Source organism: Triticum dicoccoides, chromosome 4A, assembly GCF_002162155.2.
Source record: "Triticum dicoccoides isolate Atlit2015 ecotype Zavitan chromosome 4A, WEW_v2.0, whole genome shotgun sequence".
Classification (NCBI taxonomy): domain Eukaryota; kingdom Viridiplantae; phylum Streptophyta; class Magnoliopsida; order Poales; family Poaceae; genus Triticum; species Triticum dicoccoides.
In genome coordinates, this window is record NC_041386.1 from 601,299,659 (window position 1) to 601,310,258 (window position 10,600).

At 48.1% G+C, this 10,600-nt stretch overlaps 1 protein-coding gene and 1 long non-coding RNA gene across 3 annotated transcripts in view; both read left to right on the plus strand.

Moving 5' to 3' along the window:
- The first annotated feature begins 2,144 nt into the window (after positions 1 to 2,144).
- On the plus strand, positions 2,145 to 5,850 carry LOC119283756. Its single transcript, XM_037563170.1, has 2 exons — positions 2,145 to 2,623; positions 5,716 to 5,850. Exons 1-2 carry the CDS (start codon positions 2,145 to 2,147, stop codon positions 5,798 to 5,800), a joined length of 564 nt encoding a protein of 187 aa, XP_037419067.1. The 3' UTR covers positions 5,801 to 5,850.
- A 245-nt stretch (positions 5,851 to 6,095) lies between these two features.
- LOC119289333 overlaps positions 6,096 to 10,600 on the plus strand; it is an 80,008-nt gene continuing 75,503 nt past the window's right edge. For both annotated transcript variants that reach the window (XR_005141483.1, XR_005141484.1), the window contains exons 1-2: positions 6,096 to 6,371; positions 6,438 to 6,581. This is a non-coding gene — a long non-coding RNA (uncharacterized LOC119289333). The remainder of the gene's footprint in view (positions 6,372 to 6,437; positions 6,582 to 10,600) is intronic.

A 10,600-nucleotide genomic window follows, 5' to 3' on the forward strand; every position in this document is an offset into this window, starting at 1 on the left:
CCCTCCCTAGGACGTTGTAGTGGAGCTTAGGTGTTATTGGTCGTAGCGTGGTGTTCTACACAGTTCCTCCCGTGCTCTGTCTTGGTAGCGTAGTCGCGTGAGTCTTGCGTGGTCCGATTATCCTGGGATCGGTGTTGTCTGGGGGTTACCTCATCACCCTCTATCGTTTAGTCGTGTACTTTGTTTGATCTTTCCTTTATATATATAAAGCGGGGCGAAAGCCTGTTTCAGGATCCTTCAGTGACGTTCTCTTTCCCGAGGGCGTTGTCTTGGAGCAGGTGCTGACTGGAGAGGGCATGAGGTGGTGCGGTGTGTCATCTACCACGTTGGTGATGGCGGGTCTTGGCAGCGTGGCGCGGTGAGGTCCCGGAGTTGGAAGTGTGTTGATGGACGTGCATATGATGGTAGCACTGTCTGGCGTCATGGTGGCATCGACAACAGTTGGGCCCTGGCAAGGCCTATCCATTGATCTCTCCTGAAAATAGGATGCTGGAAGATGACGGTGGCAGACTCGAGAGAGTGCACATGCGGTGCACGCTGAAGGTCTGCTAGACCGGTTGGTGTTCTCAGCTTGCCGTGGGGCAGTCTGGTGAGGCCACCGGATTAGATGGCGTGCGTGGATGCGCCAGTGCACTCCATCAGACTTGTAGGCATAGCGATTTAGGTTGCCAGGAAGGATGCTTTGGGTCCATCCATCTATCTGCTTTGTCAGACTTTGTTTAATAATTTTTAAATATGGTTGCATGCATCATTTTGATGCAGAGGCATGGGTAATCCTGCTTTTCGAAAAAAAAACCAGGCAAGAAAGTCCGTTTCTACATGTAAAATTCCCTTTGCTAAAATATGTAAATTTCCGTCTCAAAAAAGGAATACATCCTATAACGGAATTCTTTCTCAATATCTGCAACTATAAACCACCTAAAGAAATCCCTGTCAAAAAACATCGCCCAAGGCAAATATCCTGCTGGATGGGCCATCTCGATGGTTCTTGATTTTGCTGTGTTCACTTCATTGTTACTCAACACTAACGTGTCTGGCCTAGCACGAGAAAGAGAGGTTGGAATCATAGTCCCTGCCTTTAAGGGCAGAAGAAAAAGATTATTTGACCAAGGGTTCTCATTTCTCATTCATAGAAACTCCGTGCGGGTCCCGGGGAGACCTGCCAAGTCCAAGTCTTCCCCATATAAGACCGTGACATTTTTGTTTTCAAGAGGCGGAAAAAGCCATGGACCTGTATACTAGTCTTTTCTGAAGCTAGTGTTTGTGAGAACGACCATGCTCGATGTGGAAGTAGTTTGGTCAACTTTGCTTCACTATCACCTTCTTTACAAGTACTTTCTCCATTCCTAAATGTTAGACCTTTTAGAGATTCTACTTTGAACTACATACCGATGTATACAGTCCTATTTTATAGTATAGATTTATTTATTTTACTCCGTATGTAGTTCATAATGAAATCTCTAGAAGGTCTTATATTTAAGAATGAAGGGAGTATAAAACATACCCCAAAATATCTCGACTCACATAACATTTCAAGCCAATCAAACAATTTGGATAGTTTTGCCTGTTGTAAAGTGGAGTACTTTGTTTAAAGAAATATAACATATCCTCAAAATAACTGGACTCAATCTCATTTCCATCCAGTAAAATAAGTTGGATATATAGCTGTGCATCTATTAATGTGGATGGCTGCAAAAGCTATCTACAACACTCAAACAGACATTAGCCGGCTAATGATGCTTTCAACAGGGATTGGACCAAATCCATACAAAAAATCACCCTACCTTATGGGTCGAAATGTTGAAAAAAACTTCTCGCATGTAGCTACCAGAATGTCTCATGTGCATTTGCAGAGATTCATATGAAATGACTTAATTTATGATTATTTTTTGCTACTTCTGCACACATGTCTCAAAAACATAAATAGTTGCGCCAAATTTGAAACTTCACATAACATATTTTGGATTCATAAAAGATTTTCAGTTGACTCAACATATCAAGAGATAAGAGAAGGATGTTCCTACAAGGCTCCTCAGAGCTCAGCGACTCTCGGCCGTCGGATGCGTTTGCTTGATGAGTTTTGGGTCGTCCGATCGAGCGCATGGAAGAGCTGGGCCGTCGGATCTGGGGTTGGCACTATAGGAATGAATAGCTACCTCTCGTTCATGCCACCGCGTGTAATTTCAGTGCCCCGCCGAGGGCATTCTCGTCATTTCGCTTTCCGGGGGTGTAAAAGGGGGCACGCCTGTGGTGAAACCCTAGCCGCGTCGCTCCCGCACTCGCGTGTCGCCGCCAGCCTCTTCCCTCCGTCGCGACTCGCCCCGGCCAACCCTAGCCGCCGCTCCCCGCTGGCCATCCTCCCCGTCCATGGCTGCCACGCGCGTCCCCGCACCAACCCACCACCTCGCCGCAGGGGCGCGTCCGCCAGGGCTGCCCTTCCATGCCGTCTCCGTCCGTCCCCGCCGCTCAACGGCCACGTCGGCCTCGGCGTCAAGTGCGCCAAGGAGGCGGCCACGGCCATCCGCGGCGCCATCATCCTCGCCAAGCTCTCCATCGTGCCCGTCAGGAGGGGCTACTGGGGGAACAAGAACGGCCAGCCCCATACCGTCCCATCGCCAGTACGGTGTGTGCCTCCCCTTCTTCCCCCTTATCCTCTCCCCTCCGCTCGGGGAGGAGAGTGTTAGAGTTGTGTCGAATATTGTGTACAAGGTAGGTTACAGTTGGACTTGTAGTTGTATTGTGTTTAGATAGGATATGGAGTCGTGTCCTAGTAGGACACTTGTATCCTAGGTCTCTCATATATAGCGGGGCTAGACACACGATGTAACTTATGCCAACATAATAGCACGGGCACGCGGGGGAGCCGGCGGCGTGTGCCGGCGCCCGGGCGGCCGGGGTGCGGTATTGTGACGGTGTCATGGGGAGGAGCGCCCGTAGTCAAGCCCCGGGGATGTAGCCATGTCGGTGAACCTCGTTAACAAATCTCGGTGTCGTGCTCGTGTGATTGCTTGGTCCTCGGATGATCGACGGTATGCCTCGAATTTATTCTAACAAGTGGTATCAGAGCAAGGTTCGATTTGAGGTTGCGGTTGTTGATCTAGAGATCGGAGTAGAATTCGTCGAATTGGTCAGTGGTTGAGACCTGCGACCGGAAAAGATCGATGGGCGGCGGGAGTTCTGCTAGGAAGCAATCGGAAGGCAGCGGTGCGTGCAGCAGAGCGTGTGCAAGCGACGACAGGCGCGTAGGCAAGCATCGAGATCGGCAGATCGATTCGGAAGCTGACGGCAGACGCGTGTGGGGCGTGCAGAAACCCTCGGGCGCACGTGGAGCAAGGCGTACAGCGGAAATCCTCGATGTTTCGAGTCTCGGCGAGATAGAGCCTCAGATCGCGGCGGCGTGTATGAAGTTTGGGCGAGATCAGATCGAGGACGTGGGCGCATGGAAGCTTGTGACATAGCGTACGGACGGCGGCTCTGGCGCAGGTTAGGCGCCCATGTGGGTTGGCGCTGTAGAGCAGCGGCCCAGGCTGGCTGCGGCACGCTGGCCCAGGCGGGGCTGGACGCACCAGGCCTATGCGCGAGGCTGGGGAGCTCTGTGTCAAGACGTGCAGGGTTGTACGTACGAAGTGAGATTTGTGTGAAAAAAAAAAACAGTCCAAGTTTGAGTCGTTGCTGCAAGTACATGTTATGGCAGGCATGATTTAAGTCCTGGTTGAGCGGTACAGCAAAGGGAATTAAAGGAAGAAGAGAAGGGATTGTGCAATTTGGACTCTACGGTCATGTTGCATGGACATGTTTTTTTTCTTCGGTCGGTTTGCTGATGTGCTTAAGGACGGTACCAAGGAGCAAGCTGAGAACATTACAATGGGCAGCGACAAGGCAAGGACAACTACATACGCATAAGGCTTGGAGGAGTCTGGAGTGCGCGTGCAGGGAACATGCATACACAGGGCGTCAAGCAATGCACGGATGTGTGCGGGCGGACACGACGCAGGGTGGGGCATGGTTGCAGTCGGATAATTCGGCTGGGTCGGACTGGACTGTCTGACGGATCGACGGGGATGTGGGTCAAAGCAGAAGACGGCGGTGATTTCAGCGACGACGACATAGGAGCGTGATGCTGATGGTGGCCGACTTCTGGGGCATGGAAACACGTGGTGCAGGCCTGAGGGCTTGTGCGGCTTTGACAGACTATGGCGCGGGGTTGATTCAAGATGGTGCACACATAAGAGAGCTTGAAGTCGACGGAGCGCGGGGTAGCATAGCGCAGCTACATAGAGTCATGTTGAAGGTGGAGTTGGAGTCTGATGGAGGACTACACTCTGTGCTGATGGAGGGGCTACGGCGTAAGAATTCGGAGAGTCGAAGCCTATTTCAGCGGGATAGCGAGAGACACGCGGATTGGACTGGAGCCCAGTGGTCTGATGGAGGCGTGATACTCGGCATCGGTCGGTGATGATCGGTGGTTCTCTGCAGTAGGGGTTTGAGTGGTGGGGTTCGCGACCCTTGAGACTCGATCGGGACAGCGGAGGCTCGACGCGGTAATAGCGGCGCGGCGTGCGGTTAGCACGGGACATGGAGACGGGCCAGGGCTCTGGTGGTCATACATGTGATGAGACAACTGCGAATTTGACTCGGGGTGACTACAAGCAACGGTGAAATTCTTTCAAGTTTCAGACATGCGGTCAAGAAAGGAGCGGTGATGTTGAGTTCAGGTAACTCTTATGTGTGACACCCAATATGTGAGTTATTCACTTTCACGCAGGTCAGTGATCGGTGTGTGATGGCGTTGAACTGATACTCTGAAAGTTGGGAGCATAAACTAGAGTAACAAGGAACTTAATTTTGCTCGAGTGTTGACTGTGGTCAAGAAAAGAAGGGACTACAAGTTGCAGGTGGAGTCATATGGAGTCTTTGGAGTAGCAGCGGTGCTCACAGGATAAGCTCAAGTCCAATGTACATGGAAGTTTGATGCATTGACGAACTTAAGGGGGTGGAGAATATTCGCCAAGGTGGAGTTTGTTAGAGTTGTGTCGAATATTGTGTACAAGGTAGGTTACAGTAGGACTTGTAGTTGTATTGTGTTTAGATAGGATATGGAGTCGTGTCCTAGTAGGACACTTGTATCCTAGGCCTCTCATATATAGCGGGGCTAGACACACGATGTAACCTATGCCAACATAATAGCACGGGCACGCGGGGGAGCCGGCGGCGTGTGCCGGCGCCCGGGCGGCCGGGGTGCGGTATTGTGACGGTGTCATGGGGAGGAGCGCCCGTAGTCAAGCCCCGGGGATGTAGCCATGTCGGTGAACCTCGTTAACAAATCTCGGTGTCGTGCTCGTGTGATTGCTTGGTCCTCGGATGATCGACGGTATACCTCGGATTTATTCTAACAGAGAGGAACCCAACCGAATCAAATCCAGGGGAGGAGAGGCAATCTGTAGATAGATAGATGGATTGGTGGAAGAACCCCCAAATCGAATCCATCCTCTTTGCTTTGGTTAGAATTAGCTGGTGGCTTCCTTTCTGTTGATTAGAATTAGGTGCCGTGGGGATGTTCCCGTGGTTGGATCCGTTTCGCTGTTCCCGTGGTTAGCTCCATTCCTTTGTTTCCTTCGCTTCCCACCATGGATTTCTTGTTCTTTCTGCGCAGGATTTGGTTCTGACTTCTGACCGGGTTTCTTTCCTCCTTACTTCTGGTTCTTCTTCTTGCAGCATGGAATCGGCAGCAAAGTGGAGGAATTTCAGGCGGAGGAAGGATTTGGCCGGCAGCTCAGGTGCCCGCCCCCTGGGAGTCTGAAATCGTGTCCGCCCGCGTCCCCTAGAAGGTGCTGCAGTTCGCCGGCATCGATGATGTCTTCACTTCCTCTCGTAGATTTGTCTGGTATCGGTTGCGTATCTTGTACTGAGTAAATAGTGAGGCTTAAATAGCATATTTGATTTCTACTGCTCAGTAAACGCTGGGAGCCCTAGGATCTTTCATCCAACGGTGGGGGAAATAACACCAAGATGATACATAAATGAAATTTTGATCTGGATAAAGAATTAAATCCTATGGCTAATCGGCAGCTAAGTTTGGTCTATTGAGATTTAGCTAATTCTCATTTGACTTAGCACTAGCAAACAGATTGATATTATGAAGTTGAGCAAAATATGGCTTCTTTATTGCACCTTCTCAGTATATTTTCTCAAATTAGAAGTATAAATTGTGAAAACTACTCTTTTTTGTAGCTTCTATCTTTGCCTGTGTTGCTGAAGATAGAATGGATCTTCTTAGGGCTGCGATTATTGGCCCTAAGGGAACACCCTACCATGATGGCCTCTTCTTCTTTGATGCACATTTTACCTCTAATTATCCTTCTGAGCCTCCGGTATATAAGCTTCCGGCATTTCTTTTTATCATTTTACTAAAATGCTTAACACTGATGGTGCTGCAGTTGGTGCATTACCATTCTGGAGGGCTTTGACTTAATCCGAACTTGTATAATTGTGAAAAAGTCTGCCTCATTGGTTTTATAAACTACCATGAGGGCTCTTCATCTCCAGTCGCTGGTCCACTGCTTCTCTGGTTTTATAAAAAGGTAGATATTGTTCTTTTCCTACACTAGTAAAAAAGGGGGCTATGGTTCAGGCCGGGGCAGCCCATTAGTCCCGATTCAGACCAGAACCGGGACCAATGGGGGCACTGGTCCCGGTTAGTGAGCCCAGGGGGGCGGCTGGGCCACGTGGGCCATTGGTCCCGGTTCATCTGGACCTTTTGGTCCCGGTTGGTGGGACGAACCGGGACCAATGGGCCTCGCTCCTGGCCCACCACCATTGGTCCCGGTTGATGGCCTGAACCGGGACCAAAGGCTCCCCTTTAGTCCCGGTTCATGCCACGAACCGGGACCAATAGTGCTGCCTATATATACCCTCGCCCGCGAGCAGAGCACTCCAGTGCTTTGTTTTTCTGGGCCGGCGAGGGGAGGTGTTTGTGGTGCTCTAGCTCACCTCCTATGCACATGAGGTGTTCGATGAAATGCCCGAGCCACACTAGTTAAGCTTTCTCCTCTCGAAGCTCGACCTCAAAGCTCCATTTTCCTCGAGATTTGTCTAGATTTAGCGGTCCGTCACGCCCCACCCCCGTCTTCACCGCCGTCGATCACCCGCGCCGATCTCATCACCGACACCACCGTGGTGAGCCTCCTGTTCTTATCTTCTTTATGAAAGGAAAAATATTGTTACTTGTATGTTTAGATAGATACTTGTATCATTTTCTTACTTTTATTATTGCATCTTATATAGTGCGATGGTTTTGGTATCCGCCCCCGTCGGCCCTCGTCCTGTCTATGATTCGGATGTGGTATATACATTAATCTTTATAACTATTGGTTTATTTATTGTTTATGAAAATTATGCGGACCAACGTGACATAGATTTTATTTGTCTAGGATGTATGTGAACCGGAAATTCCAACCGACCCTATTGTCGAGAGGTTAAATTTAGTTGAAGAAGAAAACAATTTCTTGAAGAAAAAAATAAAAAAATTGAGGAGGAGAAGATGATATTGGAGTTGCATGTTGCGGATGTCGTCGATGATCACAAGATCAAGATGGATGCAATGCGCTTGAAGATTAGAAAGATTAGAAAATATGCCATTCATACCGAGGCTTGGTATCATTATGCCGTTGGATCAATTGTTACCTTGGTTGCGATTATGTTTTCGCATTAAAATGTTTTACATAGTTTCAATGTATGGTTTAATTAATTAGATGCTCTGGAGAGCTATATGTTGTTAGATGAGAACTATGTATGTACTTTGCTTTTAATGCATGTCATGATGAACTTCTATTAATTTGGACACTTAATTTTATATAATGCACGCAGATGAACGGTGACAGACACACCTCCGAGTACATTAAGGGCGTGCATGAGTTTCTCGATGCGGCTGAGGCAAACAAGCAGAATGGTTTTATGTGTTGTCCATGCCCTGATTGTGGGAATACGAAGTCATACTCTGACCGGAAAATCCTTCACACCCACCTGCTTTACAAGGGTTTCATGCCACACTATAATGTTTGGACGAGGCACGGAGAAATAGGGGTTATGATGGAAGACGACGAAGAAGAAGAGTACGATGACAACTACGTGCCCCCTGAATACCGTGATGCTGCAACGGGGGGAGCTGGTGAAGATTAAGAGGAACCAGACGATGTGCCCAATGATGCTGCAACGGGTGAAGGTGCTGAAGATCAAGAGGAACCAGACGATGTGCCCGATGATGATGATCTCCGCTGGGTCATTGTCGATGCAAGGACGCAATGCGAAAGTCAAGAGGAGAAGCTGAAGTTCGATCGCATGTTAGAGGATCACAAAAAAGGGTTGTACCCCAATTGCGAAGATGGCAACACAAAGCTCGGTACCGTACTGGAATTGCTGCAGTGGAAGGCAGAGAATGTTGTGCCTGACAAAGGATTTGAGAAGCTGCTGAAAATATTGAAGAAGAAGCTTCCAAAGAATAACGAATTGCCTGACAGTACATACGCAGCAAAGAAGGTCGTATGCCCTCTAGGATTGGAGGTGGAGAAGATACATGCATGCCCTAATGACTGCATCCTATACCGCGGTGCATACAAGGATCTGAACGCATGCCCCGTATGCGGTGCATTGCGGTATAAGATCAGACGAGATGACCCTGGTGATGTTCACGGCGAGCCCCACAGGAAGAGGGTTCCTGCGAAGGTGATGCGGTATGCTCCTATAATACCACGGTTGAAATGTCTGTTCAGAAACGGAAAGCATGCCAAGTCGATGCGATGGCACAGTGAGGACCGTAAGAAAGACGGGAAGTTGAGAGCACCCGCTGACGGGTCGCAGTGGAGAAAAATCGTGAGAAAGTACTGGGATGAGTTTGTAAAGGACCCAAGGAACATATGGTTTGCTTTAAGCGCGGATGGCATTAATCCTTTCGGGTAGCAGAGCAGCAATCACAGCACCTGGCCGGTCACTCTATGTATGTATAACCTTCCTCCTTGGATGTGCATGAAGCGGAAGTTCATTATGATGCCAATTCTCATCCAAGGCCCTAAGCAACCCGGCAACGACATTGTTGTGTACCTAAGGCCATTAGTTGAAGAACTTTTACAGCTGTGGAATGGAAACGGTGTACGTACATGGGATGAGCACGGACAGGAGGAATTTAACCTATAGGCGTTGCTGTTCGTGACCATCAATGATTGGCCCGCTCTCAGTAACCTTTCAGGACTGACAAACAAAGGATACCACGCATGCACACACTGTTTAGATGACACTGAAAGTATATACCTGGACAAATGCAGGAAGAATGTGTACCTGGGCCATCGTCGATTTCTTCCGACCAACCATCAACGTCGAAAGAAAGGCAAGCATTTCAAAGGCGAGGCGGATCACCGGAAGAAGCCCGCCATGCGTACCGGTGATCACGTACTTGCTATGGTCAATGATTTACACGTAATCTTTGGAAAGGGTCCCGGCGCAGTAGCTGTTCCGAATGACGCTGAGGGACACGCACCCATGTGGAAGAAGAAATCTATATTTTGGGACCTACCCTACTGGAAAGACCTAGAGGTCCTCTCTACAATCGACGTAATGCACGTGACAAAGAACCTTTGCGTGAACCTGCTAGGCTTCTTGGGCGCGTATGGAAAGACAAAAGATACACCTAAGGCACGGGAGGACCTGCAACATTTGCACGAAAAAGACGGCATGCCTCAGAAGCAGTATGAAGGTCCTGCCAGCTACGCTCTTACGAAAGATGAGAAAGAAATTTTCTTTGAATGCCTGCTCAGTATGAAGGTCCCGACTGGCTTCTCGTCGAATATAAAGGGAATAATAAATATCCCAGAGAAAAAGTTTCAGAACCTAAAGTCTCATGACTGCCACGTGATTATGACGCAACTGCTTCCGGTTGCATTGAGGGGGCTTCTACCGGAAAACGTCCGATTAGCCATTGTGAAGCTATGTGCATTTCTCAATGCAATCTCTCAGAAGGTGACTGATCCAGAAATGGTACCAAGGCTAACGAGTAATATGGCGCAATGTCTTGTCAGTTTCGAGCTGGTGTTCCCACCATCCTTCTTCAGTATCTTGACGCATGTCCTAGTTCATCTAGTCGACGAGATTGTCCTTGTGACGCCCGGGTAATTAAGCTACGGTAATCCCCACAAATGATGCCATGTCACCTCGATTACTGTGGATAAACTCGCGTTAGTTCGGAACCTAGTTCAAATTTCAAATTCAAAATCGAGCAAACAATAAAAGTTTTCAAATATTAAAATTTAAATGTTCGGAGTGAACCAAATAATACATAGGTAATTATGGTGATGAAACCACATTTTTATAAAGTGTTTAAATGCTCAAAGGAAAATAAAACAGCATCAAAAGAAAGTATTTAAATGCCTTTTGTATTTTGTAAAATATTAAACTATTTTATTTAGATGTCCAAATTAATGTGGCAGTGGTGTCTTTAACATACCATATTTAGGTGTTGTTCTCACATTCTTCAAAATTGAAGTAAATTAATAATTTAATAAAACCGAAAGGAATAAATAAAAGAAAAGGAAAACATAAAACAAGAAAACAA